Raw genomic sequence first — 23,354 nt, 5'->3', positions numbered from 1 at the left:
ATCACCTTTGGGGTCTACTGCATGCAGAGTTCGAAAGATCCAGAACAAGTTTATCAATAAGGCTCACCCGCAAAATAATTTGCTCATTCTTAGCACACCCCGGTCAGTGTGAACTGGTTCTGTTCACTGCAAGTCCTGACTCACATGAATCAATTAGTTTAGTTCTACTTATAACTATGTTTTTACAGGCAATTCAGACCCTTCATAATAAGTCTTTGTTAAAGTAGAACAGCATTCAAAGAATTTGTGAATTTTATTTAAAATAATTCAATTTATTTTGCATGCAACTAACAGAAGTACCTGAAGTCTTACTATGAGTGAAACTCTTGCCTTCCTCTGCATAGCAGCCTTTAGATTGAAAAGTACAGCATTAGGATCCCATTAGGCTCTTCTGTTTGCACATGTGCTGACAGGGAGCATGCAGATATGAGAAGAATAAGTGAGCAGAGTTGACAATGTATCAATTTGTTTCTGGTCCTTTATTATTCAGTTAGCAAGCTATGAGCAGGAGGTGACACCACCATATTTATTAAGTTCAACGGAGATAGTGTTGGCACCTTTCAAGCTGCGCTGTTTTTCAGAGATAAATGGCAAAAGTTGTTGAGTTGAAATATTAACTTTTTGGTAGATAAAATTGTTCATGTTTGTGAAATTCAACTGTGTATTCATTCGGTTGCATGAGATTCATCTTTATATGATCTCAGCATACGCCCTCTCTTTATTCAGTTTATTTTAATGCCATCGTGTTACTGCATGTACACTTTAACTGTTTTTCCCTACTGCAGTGTACCAGAATATTATGAATATGGCCTTGGGACAAAGGAAGAAAAATACAACAATTATGGTAAGGCCAACATTTTTAAACATATTTTTCAGACTCATTTACATGATTTACATACCTTGAAAAAAAGATAAAACACATTTGTAAATAAATACATTTTCACAAAAGTTCTAGGTTACAAACTGAAAAGTATATCCTTCTGAAACCTAGAGCCATGCAGAAGTTAGCAGTCCTTGGTTGTTTAAAACCTAAGAGGTACATCATAGAGCTATTCGTCTTTATTTAGTATAAATTAAGTTGCTAAAACGTAATCCCTGTACACACGGGTCGAATGTCGGGTGACATTCAGCCCATGGGTATGGCAACCAGTCGGACAGAAGCCCGCCATTTGGCAAGCGTCTGTCGGATTAGCATGCTGGAAAGCCAGAAGCTGGTCAACTCCAGATCAGCACTCTCAGCCAATGGCTGAGAGTGCTGACTGGAGTGTTCTGGCTGGGGGCCACGCCCCTGTCAGAACACAACAGCTTAGCGGGGAAGATCGCTGTACTAACATTGTATCGTTTGTACAGTAGCTCCGACCGGAGCTGACAGTTTTTTTTCCGTTCAACCCAGAAAAAAAATCATAGTGTGTACCAGGCTTATGTAAGGTGTTGACTTTCCTGTTGATATGTGTATTGGACTGTTGTTGTTAATGTTGCAAAATAAGCGTAAACTAAACTTTATAAAAAAAAAAGTTTTTTTTTTTATAAAAGTAAATTTTTTTAAAAATTAACTTTGGGAGGTATAAAGGGATCATGTCTGCCTATTGAGTAGTTCAGTATTTTTTTTACCCAGACATTGCTGTAGTGCACCAGTTCACCTCACTTCCCACTGTGTCTGTAATCTGGTGATCTTGAAATAAGCATCTAGTGATTTCGGAACATCTTGGGGCAGATTCAGATAGAGATACGACGGTGTATCTCCTGATACGCCGTCGCATCTCTGAGATCCGACGGTCCGATCTATGCGGCTGATTCATAGAATCAGGTTCCGCATAGATCTCCCTAAGATCCGACAGGTGTAAGTGACTTACACCGTCAGATCTTAGGCTGCATTCTCCCGCTGGCCGCTAGGTGGCGTTTCATTTTTTACATGCGACAAATATGCAAATGAGGATTTCCGCTGATTCAGAAACTAACGCCCGGCCGTCGCTTTTTTTTTACGTTGTTTGCGTTCGGCTTTTTCCGGCGGATAGTTACCCCTGCTATATGCGGCGTATCCTATGTTAAGTATGGCCGTCCTTCCCGCGCCGAGTTTTGAATTTTTACTTTGTTTGCATAAGTCAATTCAGAATATGGCCGGACGCAAGTTCCGCTCACGCCGAAACCAATGACGTCCTAGCGACGTCATTTAGAGCAATGCGCGCTGGGAAATTTAGCCGGCGGCGCATGCGCAGTTAAATCGGCGCGGGGGACGCGCCTGATTTAAATAGTACACTTCCCCTAGCCGCGGAATTTGAATTCCACCGGGGGATTTACAATACGCTGCCGTAAGTTTTGAGGTAAGTGCTTTCTGAATACAGCACTAGCCTCTAAAACTTGCGCCGGCGGATCGTAAATCAGATAGATTACGTGGATCTAAAGATCCGCTGATCTATCTGAATCTACCCCCTTGCTTACAGCCTTTCACAAAAAAAAGCGTAATGTAAAATAATGAGTTTTTTTTTTTTTACAGCCCCCAATTCGATGGAAACCTATGTTTAAAATTTGAATGTGATTGGTGATACAGGAGGTTCATAAATAGGATATATAGCATAGGTATCAAAAAGTAAATCCCATCTGACCTTCTTTTAATTCTCTATAAAGTATTAGCAAAAAGAACATAATTTGAACTACAGAAAATATGTCTTTATATCATGTTGTGTAAACATTGGAAGTATAGCAATCTATTATAATTAGAAAAAAAAAGAAACTGAAGCTGGTGTGGGGATTCTACACTATCAAACAACCATCTTCAATGGGCTTACCTGAATGTTATTAATTTGTACTGGACTAAGCACTGTACATCAACTTTTCCATAATTTGAAATCCACAAATTTGTGATAGCTGCTGATTTATTTATTGTTTTATGGTCTGAGCGCAGATGTTTTATAATATTTTAAGGGTGTATCCATGCTGTGCCTGCAATGCTTTTCTTTGAAGCTGCAGCAAGATTATACCCCTTGTCAAATGCAACCCATTTAATTGAATGGCTCTGCTCTGCATAAGGCTACTGTGTGTAATGTAGGTGGTTGTGGTGTACTAGTGTAGAGTTGAAAAGAATTAAAACAGGTGGTGAGGAGCCGATACAACACCTACTCACTACCTGTCAACTGCTCTCTGAAGAGCAAGCCACATTTGAGTAAATCAACAGACAGTGCTCTGTGCAGAGATTTCTTGTTTATTCACAAACTGAAGCATAATACACACAGTTTACTATGCTTCTTTTATGAATGAACACAGAAGCAATTGGCACCAATTGCCCACTTCATTCAGGTAAAAAAGTTGTTTTCATAGTAAACTTCAATATTTATCAGCCCCCCCACTCTCCATCCTGAACCCAATCAACCTGTTTGCCTTCAGCAGCTGAATACAATCCTCCTGTGTGCCATTGGTAGCTGACAGCTGGTGGGTGGATGAGGAGGAGGAGCTGGTAGTGCCATTGGGGGGGTCACACAGGGGGATCAGTTTCAGCAATAGGGCAGTACAGCTGGTATACAGGAGGGTTGACTGTACTGGCAGTGGGCCTGTTTGGAGGATTACCATAACAAAATTACTAATTCTTTGGCAGCAATGATTTCAGGCATACTTATTTCAGAGATGTATTTCACTGTTATCTGGATTTTAGATTTAACCACTTCAATACAGGGCTTGTATACCCACCTCAATACCGGGCCTATTCTGGCCCTTCTCTCCTACATGTACAAATCATCATTCTTTTGCTATAAAATGACTCAGAACCCCCAAACATTATATATTTATAGCAGACACCCTAGGGAATAAATTGACGGTCATTGCAACTTTTTGTCTTGCATGGTATTTGCGCAATCATTTTTCAAATGCCTTTTTTTGGAAAAAAAATCGTTTCATGAAAAAAGAAATAACAAAACGGGAAAGTAAGCCCAATTTTTTGGTAAAATATGAAAGATGATGTTACGCCGAGTAAATAGATACCTAACATGTCACGTCATAGGCGACGCTTTGAATTTTTTTACAGGTTACCAGTTTAGAGTTACAGAGAAAGCCTAGTGCTAGAATTGTTGATGGCACTCTAATGCATGCAGCGATACCTCACATATGTGATTTGAATGGCATTTACATATGTGGGCGGGACTTACGTGTGCGTTCGCTTCTTTTTTTTATAATTTTTTTATTTTTAAACTTTTTAAAATGTTTTATCTCTTTTATTCCTATTGCATGGAATGTAAACATCCCTTGTAATAGGAATGGTGTGTGACAGGTCCTCTTTATAGAGAGATGTGGGGTCAATAAGGGCCTCCTCCAGGCTGGAAAGCATGAGATTGTGAAAAAAAATTCACCAATATCATGCTTACCAACCGTGATAGCTGCTTTGTTTACTTCCGGGTACCCGGGCGTGACGTCATCACATCGCGCCCGGACCTCCGCCGGTCATAGAGATGATTGGTGACCATCTGGTCTCCAGTCATCTCTATGCTTCCCATGCAGCACCAGGACGATTCTTTCTCCTGGCCCCTGATGGCACGGGAGAGCCCAGAGAAGCACCGGATGGCGGCAGGAGGGGGGATGTCCCCTCCTGCCGCCTATAACAATGATCAAGCGAGAAAACTGCTGCTATGATCATTCTCATCGTGCACAGAATCTCCGGCACGAAAGAATGATATCTGAATGATGCCTCTAGCTGCAGGTATCATTCAGATATCACCGCACAAAGCCCAGGACGTCATATGACGTCCACCCGGGATGGGAGATCCCATCTGTGGACGTCATATTACAATGGGTCGGTAATGAAGTGGTTAAATATACCTAGTGAAAACTGAAACATCCACTTAAGCCTAAGATAGGTTAGCTATAGTTAAAATTTCCCCAGACCTCACCCATGCCTTACCACAGCCCATTTCTGAGATCTTAATGGTTCTTCAGTAGAATTTATTGCAATAATCACTGGTAATCTTTAGATACCTGAGCAAGCCAAAGAAATGCAATGCTAATAGAAAGCTGTGTCTATTTACATTAATCTATGCTCCATGGGCGTAGATGTAAAAAATAAAGGATACTATTATAGGCACAAGAAAGCTGCAAAATTGCTTTATCATTTCCTATCAGCCTCCATAAGTTACTGCTAAACTGATCCAATATCACTAGGAAAATATGGCATGGAATCACAGCCTAACTCGTAGTGTAAAATCATCTTTGATAAACATCTTTCACCATTAGTTGAGCCTCAGAAATGAAATAAAGCAAATTGTAGAAAACATAGTAGTGTTGCAATGATTAATCTTCATATCAGAGAGTAATCTTGCAAATGTCAGATATTTGCAGATGTTTTTCCCCTTTCTCCCTTGAAGGATGTCACTATAAATTAATATCAGCTTATGGCATGAAATAGGACTGCTAAATGAAAAATGTAAATGGTGAAATGAAACAGGGCTTTTTACTGGCAGTACAGAATACCTTTTTCTTTCACATAATTTTAATTCTTCAGCTAGCTTTCTATTACAATCTTCACTCTTTGACTATGGTAAGTAAATTTATTTAGTAACTGCACTGGTTCGGGAAATTAAGTGATTGCTGGAACAGGTTTTGTAAAGCTCTGTAAGATAAGTTGAAGTTGCACAATGTTAAAGTAAACTCCAATCAAAATTGAGGATTTAAGATGCATATAGGGGGTACAGTTTACTTGCGCTCTACTTCAGTTTTTCATCTAGGCCTTGTTGTAGTGCAGTACTCCACTGGAACCCCTTTTCTCAGTAATCCAGTGATGTAAGAACAAAAGCTCATGGTAAATAAAATAAATGACTTAACACTGTACAGTCTGCCCTAATACTTTTGGTCAGGGTATTTCACAAGTTCTCAAACTTTCCATCGTGTTTTTTTGAACAACCAATATCTGCCTTGACACATTTTTTATGACACCATGGTCAGGGTTGGCAACTTTCAGTAAATGTATAAACAGTTTGTAAAATCCGTAATTGTTGCATCTGTCTGTGAATGTCCATTATGGACATGCAGAGTGCATGTCCATAATGGACATTCATGGGCAGATGCAAAAATTACAGATTTTGCAAACTGTAAGTTTACTGAAAGTTGGCAACCCTGACCATGACACAATTGGAAAGGTTTTCTTTCATGTACTGTCTAAAGACATACCAGAATATGAGAAGAGATCTTGCAAACATAAATAAAAGTGGATAAAAATGTACTATGGCCCGGATTCACGTAGAGCGGCGCATCTTTAGACCGGCGTAGCGCATCTCATATGCGATACGCCGACGTAAATCCGTGAGGCAAGAACAGTATTCACAAAGCAATCGCTCCCAAACTTGCGCCGGCGTAACGTAAATTGGCTGGCGTAAGCCCGCCTAATTCAAAGTAGGAAGGTAGTGGGCGTGATTTATTAAAATGAAGCGGGACCCCATGTAAATGAAGGGCCCAAGAACGGCGCATGCACGCGCATGCTTAGAATCACGTTGCATATACTCCCTAAGATTTGACGGCTCAATGCCTACGACGTGAACATAACCTACGCCCAGCACCATTCACGTACGACTTACGTAAACAACGTAAAATATGACCGCTGTTCTGACGTCCATACCTTTGCATGGGCTGCGCCTCCTATATGGTGCTTTAATGTTAAGCCGGACTACGCCTTACGTAAACGGCGTAGATTACAGTGAAGGGCGGAAGTACTTCGTGAATGGGCGTATCTCGGTCATTTGCATATTCGAAGTGTAAATGAATGGAAGCGCCCCTTGCGGCCAGCGTAAATATGCGCCCAAGATACGACGCGTAGGAGACTTACGTCGGTCGGGTGGAGCCAAAATTCAGGCGTATCTTATTTCAAGCATCAGGCGCATAGATACGACGCCGCATCAGTGCACTTACGCGGCGTATCAGAAGATACGTCGGCGTAAGTGTCTGTGAATCCGGGCCAATGTTTCTATGTTTGGACTAGCTGCTACTTATTTTTCATGAATGCTTTAGATTTTACTAACGTGTAATGTTTTAAGACATTACACCCATCCATCATATATATGTTCATGGTGTTGCATAAGGATATTTTTGTATTGAAATTCTTCATAATTGCATTGCGCTCTCAGTCCCTCTCTGATTTTGATTGATATATATATATATATATATATATATATATATATATATATATATATATATATATATATTGTATTCCATACTGTTAAACTAAATTAAACAGACACCTACCATAAAGGAGCATATTCACACAGCAGTGAATATGACTTTCATCAAACATTCACTGGTGGTAATTCAAACACTGTCATTGAAAACACAGGCACCTGGGAGATTCACCCACAGTGAATGTTTGTTTAATGTCCATTCCATCCAATATACCCCAATTGTCTTCCTGACACCAATCAAATTCCCAGCAAATTTGCAGATTTAATAACAGGTGTGAACTAAACAACAGTGTAAAGCAATTAAATATTTGGAACATAGGAGTGTTGATTTAATAAAGCAAATAGACTGTTCATTTTACAAGGCAGGTTATACTTTACAGGCAGATTTTCCCCAGAGCTTAGTGAATAAGGCAAAACACTGCTGACTTCCATCATTCAATCATGTGCAAGCAAAAATTCATTTTTTTTTGTCTTTTCCTTGCATTGGATTTTTTTTGCAAAGTAAAATTTGATTACTTTTAATACGCTATGGAGGAAATTCACTGTAAAATGCAACTTCCCTTGCAAAGTGAACAGCCTATTTGTCTTTAGTAGATCATCCCCGTGCTCTTAAACAGTAGTATGTATACCATAGAGGGCACTTCTGCTTGATACAGTAAGTTAATAGCAGCAAGTAAGATTGGTAACAAATAAAAAATCATATAAAGTATACAGCCAGTATGAAAAGGAATATTGTAGTCCTCAAAAACATAAGAAATAGTTTGAAAAAGATGGACACACAATTATAGGTAATAACTGTGCAACTCTCAAGAGTTGCAACTCTCACTATAGTGACATGCATTTGGTGATGTATAGTTCTCATAAGTCTCTCAGATAATGTGCAGTTCTAATGGCAGTCTTTTGGGTAATTTTGAAACTTTTGTGATCATTGTTCTTGTAATGTGCATCACAGTTTTCATAGTGATGTGCAGCAGTCTTTGATAACTTGGTGAATGGTAACTTTGTATTTTTTTCTGGGAACATGATGATGCTCAATGAAAAAGGGCAGCTATTTATGAAATTTAGTAGTGACACCATTTGCTTTTTTTTTCTACTCTAATAATTATTTTGTTTAAAATTAAATCTACTTTCTTGCTAACCATGAGGATGTATCTACTAAGCACATCTTACCAGAAAGATATTATTTTGGAATACTGTGAATTATACTTTAATATGTACAGTAGGAAGCTTAGGACCAGGAATCCATATGCATGTGTGAATTATATTTTTATATGGTGTACAATTTGTAGAGTTGCAAGTACTTACTCTGTACCTTAATTCTGTTTTTCATCATTTAACATGTTATTTTTTCCTTCTTGAGCAATAAAATACCCTGGCAAATAACCAAATTTTCATTAAATTCTATTTAATTTATATTATTTACTGTGACACCTTTGTTTGCAAAGGTAAGTGGGCTCCACATCGGCCAACAGTGACATGTAAAAGGTAGTGTGCTTGACAAATGTATGTTTGTTTATAATGATTATTAATAGCCTGTACACAAAAGCCTGCTCATTTAAAAAATATATATTTGTGGTTTGTGCTACTGGTATGTACCTTGGTTTACTTCTGGAAAGAGTAAAAATGTCAAAGGATTTACCTATAACAGTTTCAGCTGAAGCATAAATATTGTAGAGTAAATCAGACTACCTTTTGTAAAATATACAGAGTAAATAATAATTTTAAAGTATAATAATAAAAAAAAAAACGTTGTTATTATTATTATTATTACGAATTAAAAAAAAAACTTGCAAGGCACACATAGTCAGAGCACCCTATCAACTTTCAGCTTGTATCATTCAAAGTAGTTTTGTAGTAACACTACAAAAAAGTGAATTTTGAGTGTCTGTGTTATAGTCCACTGTTGTTTATAATGATTATTAATAGCCTGTACACAAACGCCTGCTCATTTAAAAAAAAATATTTGTGGTTTGTGCTACTGGTATGTACCTTGGTTTACTTCTGGAAAGAGTAAAAAAAATGTCAAAGAATTTACCTATAACAGTTTCAGCTGAAGCATAAATAACGTAGAGTAAATCAGACTACCTTTTGTAAAATATACAGAGTCAATAATAATTTTAAAGTATAATAATAAAAAAACAAAAAAAACGTTGTTATTATTATTATTATTATTACTAATTAAAAAAAAACTTGCAAGGCACACATAGTCAGAGCACCCTATCAACTTTCAGCTTGTATCATTCAAATTAGTTTGTAGTAACACTACAAAAAAGTGAATTTTGAGTGTCTGTGTTACAGTCCACTGTCAGTGATACTTGTAACTCTGCATTATGGAAATAGCAACTCACATTTTGTATCAAATCATCAGCAGTACCTTAAAATGTTATTTCTATATTTTCAAGTGGATAAGTAGTGAAATTACTATCTTGAAGTGTTAATGAACTGGCCTGATTTTAATAACATCATCAAAGTAATTGAAACATGAAATATTTATACTGGACTCCAGGGTGCAGCTAGCAAATTAAAGTTTTGAACAATTTGTAAAATTCTCCGGCTACACAATCAAATCCTTTAATTCAAGCTAGCTGCAATCTTCTGTAATCCAGAGACAAGCTTGCTTATTGGCTTTGACCAAACAGCCTATAAATATTTGTTGTAAGACTCTGATCTGACTTAATAAAGTACAGTGGAATGTTTAAGAAGCCTATCTGAGAAATAAAAGGAAAAGGAAAAAGAATGCACGTGAAAAAGAAAAGGATTACAAATCTCAAAGGACATATGAAAATACAAAAATAAATTGAAGTGTGAAAATCATACAAAGCTCCTTACTGGAAAGTTTGTGCATGAGGAAAAAGCTAATTTCATGCAGAGATGGAAAGACTTACATTTAGCAGCCTTAGAATTCATAACCTAGATACAATTAAAGAGGCATTATTTGAAAAATCTACATCTCCATGTTTTTAAACTAAAGAATGTTTAATTATCTATATTGCAAAATAAACTATAGATACAGTTATGAGAAAATAGGCACATCTTCTCAAAAATCCTTTGCCTGTATAGTATAGCTTTAAAGAACTCTGTGTCCACAATAACAAAACTATGCCACCAAACTGTAAATATAAGTGTTCTCCTTTTAAAAAAATAAGTGTAGATTGATTTGCCCAGTTTATGAGGTCAGTGCAGTGTTTAACTTCTCTGATACTCTTTATAGTGTCAGCAGGTATGGGGGACATATGGAAGAGGAATATTGCTGTCAGAATATACTCATTAGCAGTGTCGGGTATGCCGGGTATAGCTGGTGGTGCAGATCAAGAGAAAAGTTTTTTTTCTTAACATGTTGGTCGTATAAAAGTTGATTAACAACCAGCCTGCCTATACATGAATTGAAATGTGGTTGTTCCATGCTGGCCAAATTTTCATCCATGTATGGATAGAGTAAATTTTTAGGGATTGTCTTTAAAGGTTATTTTTAGTATGGTTAATTGTAAAGTTAGCTTTTAGGATCAGTGTTAATAGTTGATTTTATTGTGACACTAAACTCTGGTTTAAAAAAATATATATTCAAGTATGTATTCTTATTAAAAGAGTACCTTCTATTGCTCTCGGTTTCTTTCAAATCTCCAATTTTCTTACTTTTTTTTTTTTGATGCTGTGATACAACTTCCTGTTAGAGGATGGCTAACATTTGATCTCCATGGTCCCCGTGCGTCGCATCGCTCACATGGAACAGAGCTTGGCACTGTGAATCGAGCGAGACACGGCGGCTCGCAGATCACAGCAGGGAGACATCGCAGGATCCAGGGGACAAGGTAAGTAACCTCTACACGAATCCTGCGATGCAATCTCGAGTGTGGCTCGGGGTTACCGCTTTTGGTATGAAAAATTCACCCCAAGCCACACTCGGGAATACCACTCAGATTAAGATGGCTTATTGCATGCTTAAAGTTTGAAGGTTTGGGTTAAGAGCTAAGTTTAAAAGTGCACTTTGGGGCTGATTTACTAAAACTGGAGAGTACAAAATCTGGTGCAGCTGTGCATGGTAGCCAATCAACTTCTAACTTCAGCTTTTTTAATTAAGCTTTGACTGGAAAACTGGAAGCTGATTGGTTTCTATGCAAAGCTGCACCTGATTTTGCACTCTGCAGTTTTAGTAAATCAACCCCTTTATGACTGGGAAAGTAAACTTATATCTTAGGGGAAAAGGAGTGATATCAAGTAGTGTATCCATAAAGTTTCATATTTAGCCAGTGCAGAGAGTTCAACTAAGCTACATGTTTAATGAGTCAAAAAAGTAGACAATGATGAGTTCTAGCTACCATAACTGTCCTTGAGACTTAAAACCATCTGTTGATACTGTGCAAGTTGTAGAAAAAGGTTTTCTGAAGTGATCATACTTTACATATAGGAAGCCCTCAAACATGCCCTTTTTTTCCTTGTGTTTTGATTGTAGGGCCTGAAGAATGGTCCTCATCATCCCGACCCACCTTAAAAGCATCAATTCAAAGATCAACTAGAGGAATATATAGAGAACATCCATATGGTAGATACTGAAGGTCTTTTACATATGTGACCTCCTCTTACAGACAATTATTTGCCTTTTGGCGCTGCATAAAACAACAACATGACAAGTAATAGTCCATTTTTACCTTGGGATTACTGCTTGTGGTTTCCTTATGTACTTCCTTTATTTGCGATGACATCGGTGTAGCATTGGCTTTAAACTTTATTTTATTAACATGGACTGAAAAACAATAGTTGCAGGATCATTTTGTTGCAAACCATCAAATGGGATAATGTTTTCTTGGCTGTTATTCATCGTGGTATATACCTTTTTTAAAAGCATGAAAGTGTGAAAATGCTGAAGTCTTGATAAATACACAACATATCAGGCCTTGATTTTTTGTGTAGGGTTGCTAAATTATTGTAATATGATTTTTGAATATAATATAATCAAAGTGTAGAGAGGGTGTTTCCAAATGGATTTTTGTAAGAAACAAAATGTTCAGTATTAAGTTTGTAAATTTAACTTAAAATGCTGTTTTAAGGGGACTGAGAAGTAAATGGCTACTGTAATGTATGTAGCTAACTGAATCTGTCAGTGTTTTAATCTGTATTTGTTTAAAAGATCACATAAAGGTCGATGTGTAACATTCTCTAAATAGGAAATTATAACTTGTCAAATATGTTTGCTCAAATTTGTCAATAAAGCTGAAATTTTTGTTAAGAAACTAAACTTGCAATCACTTTTGTATTTCATTTCTAGGGATGCCTAAAATGTTTCACAATTAAAATTACAAAATGATCCCAAGCTTGTTTTAAGTATTTTGTGCAAGAATTAAAATTTGTTTTAATAACTTTGGCTTTGGCTAAATAATTTTCTAAAAATTAACCTAAACTGTCATTTGATTCGCGGTTAGAAAATATTAATGCATATCATATTAATGGGAAAATGGACATAGAACAATAAATGCTTCTAAATTATTTTTTAAGCTTCATCTTGCTAAACAAAAACTCTGACTTGTTTACATTACTAGCCTCTCTCTCCTGAAAATGTAATGGAGTTAAAAGAGGTAAGATTATCACTTACAACCAACCGCTAGACTGTACTAATGCCTAGAACTTTGAATCACCCCAAACATTAAATACCTTACTTAACATGTAACCGTTGTCTAGGTTTTTGGTTTTCACTCTTAGGAGTGTGTTGGTTGCATTTGCTTAATAACTATTTATCTCTACCAATAATCATCAGTGTCACTGCCCAGATGTTGCTATTTAACTTCAACTTCAAAAACTTTATTTGTAATTTCCAGTGCTAAATATCGCGAACGTTGAAAGCAGTTTAAAGGGCTGATATTTCTTTTGAGACTATCAGACTTGATGGCTGATGCTTATTAAGGAAAAGTGTCGCAGGACTCAAAGGATGACTAAACCATAACCAGGTAACACTAATAGTAACTATGTAATTTTCAGTATGCGAGCAAATGTTAAATATTTCCAATTATTAAGTTACTTATAGTTAAAAAAGTAAACCTGCAAGATTATAACAAATAGGACCATAGGCTATTAAACCAATAATTAATCTTAACTAGTCAAATCAAAATTCTAAATATCAAGTAACTAAACAGATCTTAAATTAACCATAATAGTAATGCAACTCTTGCTAACATCAGATATCTAACCTAATATTTTGTGAAAGTGAAAACCAAAAATGAAATAGGGCTGCCAAAATTACCTATATTGTAAATATTTATTTTCGTTGAATCTTAATTGCTGGCTTTTTATTGCTGTGATTGGTTTACTTTTTTGATGAGAATAGTTAACAAATTTTTATAATTTTGTATATACCAAATAATATATGGTACTCTATATCACATTGCAGCTGGAGTTGCATGCTAATTTAGTAATAGCTAGAAATACACTTAGAATAATTATTTTATTTGAATGCACTAAAGAAGAATAATAAAAACAATAATGTTGTATACTGTTTGTTAAAATCACTACTATTAATTCTCCATTTCAGATACTTTGTTAAAACGAGTGAAAAAGAAAAAGCTAATAAACAAGTAAGTTTACCTTATGATAATGTTATATCACAAAATAAGTAATGTATATAATTTAATAATGCATTTGTTATTTTACATGCATGTTTATTTTTTATGTCAGCACTATGTCACATTGAACTCTTTCTAAACTGAGGGTTTATTCTGAACTAAGTACTTTAGACAGTGAAGGTGAACAATCAGTTGAAGCGCTGAAAAAAATAGAGGAGGGTTTGGATGGAATGTTTACCCAGTACAGAGATACCATGCTTTTTGTATGAGTACCTAATGACTGACAACTGATTTTACTATTCTAAAGCTATTTGCAGTAGTCTATTTTCATGGGCGATGTCTAATCCACATGTTTTAAAGGGTCACTAAAGGATTTTTTTTTTTTAAATAACAAACATGTTATACTTACCTCCACTGTGCAGTTAGTTTTGCACAGAGTGCCCCCGATCCATGTCTTCTGGGGTCCCTCGGCGTCTGTCTCTGGTCCTCCCCGCAATTAGTCACCACAGTCATGCGAGAGCTTGACTGTGCTCTCAATCCATCCGCTCTAGCCAATCAGCGGCCAGGCTGAGCGGCGAAGAGGATATCGGGACCGCGCAGGACTTTCGAGGTGTCAGGTAAGTATAACGGGGGCTGGGGGGGGGAGGCAGCATCAGATGTTTTTTCACCTTAATGCATAGATTGCATTAAGGTGAAAAAACATTTTCCTTTACAACTCCTTTAATATGTTGGGAAGCACTACAGCTGTATTGGACTATGGTATAGTGAAAAAATCCCATAGTTTAGTTGCTGATTGTTTAATTGTCCATTCTTTCAACAGGAATAATGACACATTTTAAACGCATTAGTTCCTACTAAATTGATTACCTAAAAACAATGGCAGAACAGAAAATGAACCATGAGAATGTCCCATGATCCTGTAAGTCAGTGTTACTATATTGATTCCCAACAGAGAATTATACAATAGTGTTAACCGTGAATAATATTTCACATGAACCCATAAAGCAACAGTAGTCACTTTGCATTCAAGTAACAAGAGAGCATAATTGGTCCTCCAATAAAGAACCCTTAAGCATCTTTTTTTTTAAGATGAAGAGGATATAATGAATCAAAAACACCATGGGTTACTTGTTTATTTTTTTAACAAGTTGTAGACATTGGGTATGCTACACATGCCTAAAACAACTTATTCTACATGTAAATTAAGCCCTGGTCTCCCCTGGTGATGTGCAATAAATCATAAGTTCATGATTATATATAACAAATTGAGTATGCAAGCATTTACAAGTTCACCAAACAGAATGGAGTAAACAGTGCAAAAGTCTCCTCAGGGGGTTCAAAATGGGCACCTTATTGGCGAATCGTGCAAGCACAGTGTGGTTACCACTGTCTAATGGGAAATTTTTACAGACACTTTCTCCCATCCACAGACAAGTACAGATGGCAACAAGATCATTTATACAAGCTATCTGTAAAAAAAATGAATGGCAGCTGATTTGCCTGGAATAAATAATACATTGATATAATCCTGACATCCCATTTCTGTAAAATAAAAAAATATGTCAATTTAACTGTATTAAACATGCTGAAGTGATGAAACAAAACATGGCAAATTTGTATGCTTAATTTAAGGGAATTTAATTGTTTTAATTATTCTTTTAAACATTAATTTGTTAAATAAGCATGTTTTTCTAATAAAAAAAAACAGCATTACATGCAAGCTTGTGAAAATGAGTTATTTAGATGGTTATATCTGACTTTACTCTGATGAGAAAGAATTTGTAGTGGTATAACGTGTGAAATCAGATATCCATGCTATTCAGGTTTATTAGTGGGAATGCTTTAATAAGCATTCCCAGTATTGATATTCGTTTTTTAGTGGGAATGCTTTAATAAGCATTCCCAGTATTGATATTCGTTTTTTATTATTCTTAATTTTAATTTTAATTTTATTCCGTACGTTTTTTGGCTCTGCGTAACTTCTGCATACTTTCAGCTATTGAGACCATTCAACTTTTAAAATGTTCATCTCGTTCAGCTAACGATGGGACTTCTTCAAGTTTTTTTGTACTATTTATACTTTTTAAAATATTAAGCTTTTAGACACTTTTTTTTAACATTGAAGTCAATGAGAACATCCTTTTTCCTGCTTCAAAACACACGTTCTGCCAAAAGTTTCAGCTCCTTCATACTTTCACTTACAGACACCAAACAAACTTTAAAGCGGTCACAAAATATTCAGCTATCCAAACATGACTTTTTAGATTGATATCTTTTACGGTTTTTGTGAAAACGCAATTTACGTTTAGTGATATTTTCAGAAAATGTAATCGGTTATAATGAATTCCTATGGAGCAGGTTTAGAGTGTGTCATGTGACCTTTAGAGTGGAGATCATCCACAAAAAATATTATCTTTAAAAAAAGGGGGAACAAATTGCTCTCACGCCCACAAGATCTACTTGTCATACACAATTTATATATCAAAACGTAGGTATGCTTGTCTGGTTTCAGGCAATGTGATCAGTTTTGTGATACGTATTTTAGTTTTAGTTCTTGGAGCTTCTAAAGGACAACAGCCTGAAATTATCTGTCATAGACTCTCATGTTAAATTATCTAAAAAATGTTTCTGCAAAACACACAAAGACGCTCTTTTCTAAATCGCAGACATGGCCACATTTTTAAGTTTATCAACATAAATTTCATATCGCTGCGTTCACAAGGGCCGTGTCTTTCAAACGGTGTAGTCGCTGTATCGATCGCATGTACGGTTGAGGATTTATTAAGCTTTGTTTGAAGGCTTAATTCATGTATTTGGTCTGTGAATTAAAAGCGTTTGTAATGTTATTTCTTTCCATAAATATCTTTCCTTACCTCAGTGCAATATTCCTCCTCACTGACCTGGGGGGGAGGGAAACCTCCTGAGGGGGGAGGGGCGACCAGGAAGTCAGGATACTCTCTACTTTGCAGATAGAGAAAGGAGCTGTGTGTCCTAAAGATAGTGTAGTGGTTATGGTGAATGGCTTTTGTGCGGGCTCAGCAATTCAGCATTCCCACTCGCATTTTCCTCAGGAAATGCATTTTCTAGTTATTATTCTTCTTCTTAATTTTAATTTTAATTTTATTCCGTACGTTTTTTGGCTCTGCGTAACTTCTGCATACTTTCAGCTATTGAGACCATTCAACTATTAAAATGTTCGTCTCGTTCAGCTAACGATGGGACTTCTTCAAGTTTTTTTGTACTATTTATACTTTTTAAAATATTAAGCTTTTAGACACTTTTTTTTAACATTGAAGTCAATGAGAACATGCTTTTTACCGCTTCAAAACACACGTTCTGCCAAAAGTTTCAGCTCCTTCATACTTTCACTTACAGACACCAAACAAACTTTAAAGCGGTCACAAAATATTCAGCTATCCAAACATGACTTTTTAGATTGATATCTTATACGGTTTTTGTGAAAACGCAATTTACGTTTAGTGATATTTTATCGGTTATAATGTAATCCTATGGAGCAGGTTTAGAGTGTGTCATGTGACCTTTAGAGTGCAGATCATCCACAAAAAATATTATCTTTAAAAAAAGGGGGAACAAATTGCTCTCACGCCCACAAGATCTACTTGTCATACACAATTTATATATCAAAACGTAGGTATGCTTGTCTGGTTTCAGGCAATGTGATCAGTTTTGTGATACGTATTTTAGTTTTAGTTCCAGGAGCTTCTAAAGGACAAGAGTCATGTTAAAAAGTCTAAAAAATGTTTCTGCAAAACACACAAAGACGCTCTTTTCTAAATCGCTGACATGGCCACATTTTTAAGTTTATCAACATAAATTTCATATCGATGCGTTCACAAGGGCCGTGTCTTTCAAACGGTGAAGTCGCTGTATCGATCGCATGTACGGTTGTGGATTTATTACGTTTTGTTTGAAGGCGTAATTCATGTATTAGTCTGTGAATTAAAAGGCGTTTGTAATGGAATTTCTTTCCATAAATAGCTTTCTACCTCAGTGCAATATTCCTCCTCACTGACCTGGGGGGAGGGGAAACCTCTTGAGGGGGGAGGGGCGACCAGGAAGTCAGCATACTCTCTACGTTGCAGATAGAGAAAGGAGCTGTGTGTCCTAAAGATAGTGTAGTGGTTATGGTGAATGGCTTTGGTGCGGGCTCAGCTATTCAGCATTCCCACTCGCATTTTCCTCAGGAAATGCATTTTCTAGTTCTTCTTCTTAATTTTAATTTTATTCCGTACGTTTTTTGGCTCTGCGTAACTTCTGCATACTTTCAGCTATTGAGACCATTTAACTTTTAAAATGTTCGTCTCATTCAGCTAACGATGGGACTTCTTCAAGTTTTTTTGTACTATTTATACTTTTTAAAATATTAAGCTTTTAGACACTTTTTTTTAACATTGAAGTCAATGAGAACATCCTTTTTCCTGCTTCAAAACACACGTTCTGCCAAAAGTTTCAGCTCCTTCATACTTTCACTTACAGACACCAAACAAACTTTAAAGCGGTCACAAAATATTCAGCTATCCAAACATGACTTTTTAGATTGATATCTTATACGGTTTTTGTGAAAACGCAATTTACGTTTAGTGATTTTTTTATCGGTTATAATGTAATCCTATGGAGCAGGTTTAGAGTGTGTCATGTGACCTTTAGAGTGGAGATCTTTGAAAACAAAAATTATCTTTAAAAAAAGGGCGAACAAATTGCTCTCACGCCCACAAGATCTACTTGTCATACACAATTTATATATCAAAACGTAGGTATGCTTGTCTGGTTTCAGGCAATGTGATCAGTTTTGTGATACGTATTTTAGTTTTAGTTCCAGGAGCTTCTAAAGGACAAGAGTGACAAAACCACTCTCATTGACCGTCCATGTTAAAAATTTTAAAAATTTTCCTGCAAAACACACAAAGACGCTCTTTTCTAAATCGCTGGCATGGCCACAATTTTAAGTTTATCAACATAAATTTCATATCGATGCGTTCACAAGGGCCGTGTCTTTCAAACGGTGAAGTCGCTGTATCGATCGCATGTACGGTTGTGGATTTATTACGTTTTGTTTGGAGGCGTAATTAATGTATTGGTCTGTGAATTAAAAGGCGTTTGTAATGGAATTTCTTTCCATAAATAGCTTTCTACCTCAGTGCAATATTCCTCCTCACTGACCTGGGGGGAGGGGAAACCTCTTGAGGGGGGAGGGGCGACCAGGAAGTCAGCATACTCTCTACTTTGCAGATAGAGAAAGGAGCTGTGTGTCCTAAAGATAGTGTAGTGGTTATGGTGAATGGCTTTGGTGCGGGCTCAGCAATTCAGCATTCCCACTCGCATTTTCCTCAGGGAATGCATTTTCTAGTTAAACAACAAAATCTGTTTAGCCTTCATAAAGAAGATAGTCTTGCGAGGAGCTTGCTAGCTACATAGGTAACAGAATATAAGTAATAAACATAAAATATTTGCAGTCCTGAACTAATTACATAAACAAAGAAACATCCAAAACCACCATACATTGCCTATAAAATTAACAATAATATCAATCTTGCAATGTGTAATGACACCAATTATCTTATGTATCTTATAGAGCTTTAAATTTCTTGGAGACAACATGGAGAATTAATTAATATTTAGTGGAAAAGACCTGAGTGGGACAGATGTCTCTACTGCTCCAGAGCAGACACTAGAGATTGGTAAGTTAACCACTTCCATACCAGGTACTTACGCAGCTTCCCGCCCAAGCCAATTTTCAGCTTTCAGCACTGTCGCACTTTGAATGGCAATTGCGCGGTCATGCTACACTGTACCCAAACAAAATTGGCGTCCTTTTTTCCCCACAAATAGAGCTTTCTTTTGGTGGTATTCGATCACCTCTGCGATTTTTTTTTTGCGCAACAACTAAAAAAAGGCTGAAAATTTGGAAAAAAAATTACGTTTTTATTTTTTTCTGTTAATTTTTTTGTAAATACGTTTTCTCTTTCAATTACGGGCACTGATATGGCGGCACTAATGGGCACCGATGAGATGGCACTGATGGACATCGATGAGGTAGTACTGACGGGCACAGATGAGGTGGCACTGATTGGCGGCGCTGGTATGCGACACTGATGGGCACACATAGGCGGCACTGATGGGCAAACATAGGCGGCACTGATGGGCACACATAGGCGGCACTGATGGGCACACATAGGCGGCACTGATGGGCACACATAGGCGGCACTGATGGGCACACATAGGCGGCACTGGGCACTCATGGGCGGCACAGATGGGCACTCATAAGCGGCACAGATGGGCGGCACTGATGGATACTTATGGGTGGCACAGATGGGCACTGATAGGTGGGCACTGGGCATGGATGGGCACTGTGGGGTGGCACTGATGGACACTGGGGTGGCGCTGATGGACACTGGGGTGGCGCTGATGGACACTGGGGTGGCAGCACTTATTTTTGCCAGGTTGCCAGTCAGTGCCCATTTGTGGGCACTGACTGGCATCTTTTTTCTTTATGCTTTTTTTTTTTAGACTTTTTTTTTAGACTTTTTTTTTTTTTTGCCATTTTTTTTTTTTTTTGCCCACCCTGGTGCTCCAGGGTGGGCATCCCTGGTGCTCCAGGGTGGCGATCCGAGGGGGGGCTGCGCTGATAAACAATCAGCGCTAACCCCCCCTGTCAGGAGAGCCGCCGATCGGCTATCCTCTACTCGCGTCTGTCAGACGCAAGTGAGGAAGAGCCATCGACGGCTCTTCCTGTTTACATCGTGATCAGCCGTGGTTGGACACGGCTGATCACGTGGTAAAGAGTCTCCGCCGGAGGCTCTTTACCGAGATCGGAGATGCAGGGTGTCAGACTGACACCCCGCATCACCGATCGCCGCGATGCGCGCCCCCACGGGCGCGCGCGGCATGAAATCCTGCAGGACGTTCTAGAACGTCCTGTCAGGATTTCATAACCACTTCCCGGACGTAAATCGGCCATAGGCCGGGCGGGAAGTGGTTAATAAAGCATACAAAGGAATATTTTACTTATTAATGTATATATATAATGTATGTATATATATATATATATATATATATATATATATATATATATATATATATATATATATATATATATATATGGTACAACTCCAACAAGAAAATAATAAGAACGTGTAAATTATTTAAATTATTTTGAACTTTGTTAATTTTCAATACCCAATCATGTTGGAGGAAAACTTTAGCCATTCTAATGCCCCGTACACACAATCGGAAACTCCGATGGGCTTTTTCCATCGGATTTTCCGATCGTGTGTAGCCCCGTCAAAGTTTTTTCATTGGAAATTCCGATGAATTCTATCAGACTTTAGATATAGAAAATTACGTCGGTATTCCAAGTGATTTGGCCAGGCAAAAGCCTAATCGTGTGTACGCGGCATAAGGTTTGCTTAGGCTGCCCATGGATATTGGAGGCTGTAGAATAGATCTTGTCTCCTCTGGGAGAGAGAGCCTATGGAACAGATCAGCACAGCAGACAAAACCAAGATGTTTAAAAATGTCCTCAACCTGCTTTATGCAAAAACAAAACAATCCAAAACAAATCTATCCTATTAGCCCTTACTATACTGTATACCAGTGTTTCACAACCTTTTTTCAGTCAAAGCACTCTGTAGAATTGTGCACAATCTTGAGGCACACCAGTCTGAGGGCTCATTTACACCATGAGGTGCATATGAGCATGTGCAGGTTCCCACATATCGCATTTTTCAATGGGCTGCTCTGTGTGTTAAACACACAAAAAGAGGCCAGCAAGATTCTTAAAATTGTGCTCCACCAAAACACATGGTACTGTTTTATCATGTCTTTCAGTAGGCGCAAACTTACGTGCATTTGCTAGATGTGTGGTTGCTGCATTAAGAATTAATGCCGCCCATGTGTATCAGCAAATGGAAGCACTATTTGGTATGGTACAGGAAAACTTGCAATTTCACATGTGTTACTGCACCTGGTGTGAACAAGCCCTAAACTGTAGTCTGTGAGGCAGAGTGGAAAGAGAAGCATAGCTTTTAATAAAAACATTAAACTTACCTAGGTGGATGCAGAATTGATCTGAAGCTGCATCTGTCCCCTGCTGGCTCTGTAGTAAGAACTGATCTATCAAACACTGTCGGTCATTCAGTTCTCTGCCTCTGCTCTGAGCAGAGAGCCATGACTGTCAGTGGCTCTCTGCTCCCCCCCCCAACACTCACTGGAGCACCGAGCTGTGGAGGGGGCAGGAGAGGCTGGCAGATCACTGAGAGGCTTAGCCAGGGGCTGGTCCAGGGTTCTGGGTGGACCAGCTCTGTGACATCAGCTGACAATGGGCTACAGCCTGCTGTTGATTGAAAGTGGGTCACAGGTGTGCAAAATAAACTGCACTCCTGTGATCCATAGGCGTTTTGGCTATACTTCATTTTTGAGTGGTCTGTAGGTTGTAAATCTTCTCCCCCAAAATATCCCCTGCCAGCACAAATTCCCCCCTCCTAGCACAAATCTCCCCCAAACTGACCCCTCCTAGAAAAAATACCCCCAGTGACAGCAGCATAGAAGAGGAGATAGCTGGAAGAAGGTATTGGCTGCCCCTCCAAGCTCCTCTCCCTCTTGCTCCAGGATAGCTCTCATATCTGAATGTACAGAGTCTGATTACTTCTGATTACTACTTCCCCCACCCACAATTTCTGCTGCCAGGACAGGAGCAGTGTGAGGAAGAGCTAGAGGGCAGTAATAAATCTCTGTATATTTGGATCTCAGAGTGATTCTGTGTTATCTCCTGTATACAGACAGCAGGGAGAGAGCACAGCCTGCTCTCCTCCCGGTGCTCTTATCCTGCCTGCTGCTATCTGTAGTAAAGTCGGCAACCCAGAATGCTGTGTGAGCTGCCTAAAAATGTCCTTAGCAACCAATGATGTCATCAGTTGGTAGGATGTGGATGGGCTACTCACACAGCTTTCTAGGTTGCTGACTTTAGTACAGATAGCAGAAGGGCTGTGTTCTCCCTCCTCTCTGTATACAGGAGTTAACACAGAATCACTATCAGATCTGAATGTGCAGAGGTTGGGACAATTTTTCTTCCTTATGCCGCATCCCTGAAAACTCTTTAAGGCAACCCAGTTGAGAAACACTGCTTTACTCAGACAATTCTTTTACACAATGTTTGTACCCTAGACAACGTTTTTCAGCCTTTTGCCACTTTGTGGGATATAAATATTAGGTAATATTGTTTTTTAAAAAAAAACATTTTTTAACAGTACTTGCTTCTTGGATTTGCTAACAGCTAAATGCAACAAAGTTGATTTACAAAATAAGTGGATAATATTCACTTTGCAAAACCTGACATTCTCAAGCTTAATCCCTCCAGTTTCCTAAACCAAAGTGGCCAGGAGCTAGACTTGAAGAAACGGCAGTTATTGACATATAAACAAGCAAAAACATGTCAGCAGCATTACTTTGTCATAACAATTGTGTGTGTGTGTATATATATATATATATTGTAAGGGGTTAGCTCGGTAGCAGGGTGTGTGACCCCTTGGATTGTTTCACTACACACTGAATTTATACAGACAGGCAGTCGAAGACGGTTGAAAACACAGATTTTGGTTTATTCTTCCATCTTGCTGGAAACAAGTGCAAGCAACCA

At 37.9% G+C, this 23,354-nt stretch overlaps 1 protein-coding gene across 2 annotated transcripts in view; it reads left to right on the top strand.

Moving 5' to 3' along the window:
• The window catches only part of KHDRBS2 (KH RNA binding domain containing, signal transduction associated 2), a 346,045-nt gene extending 326,650 nt beyond the window's left edge, over positions 1 to 19,395 (top strand). The window contains exons 8-11 of one of the 2 annotated variants that reach the window (XR_005748660.1): positions 786 to 844; positions 11,599 to 11,776; positions 13,669 to 13,711; positions 19,293 to 19,395. Coding sequence is in view for 1 of the 2 variants with exons in the window: in XM_040349894.1 (XP_040205828.1) it covers positions 786 to 844; positions 11,599 to 11,699 (160 nt within the window). In the remaining variant the exon portion in view is untranslated. Of the gene's footprint in view, positions 1 to 785; positions 845 to 11,598; positions 12,382 to 13,668; positions 13,712 to 19,292 lie in introns of those variants that run through there. The other variant, XM_040349894.1, reaches the window with a different exon arrangement.
• Positions 19,396 to 23,354: the final 3,959 nt, after the last annotated feature.

The sequence above is a fragment of the Rana temporaria genome, chromosome 4 (genome assembly GCF_905171775.1).
Source record: "Rana temporaria chromosome 4, aRanTem1.1, whole genome shotgun sequence".
NCBI lineage: Eukaryota > Metazoa > Chordata > Amphibia > Anura > Ranidae > Rana > Rana temporaria.
This window is presented reverse-complemented; position numbering and strand designations above follow the sequence as displayed.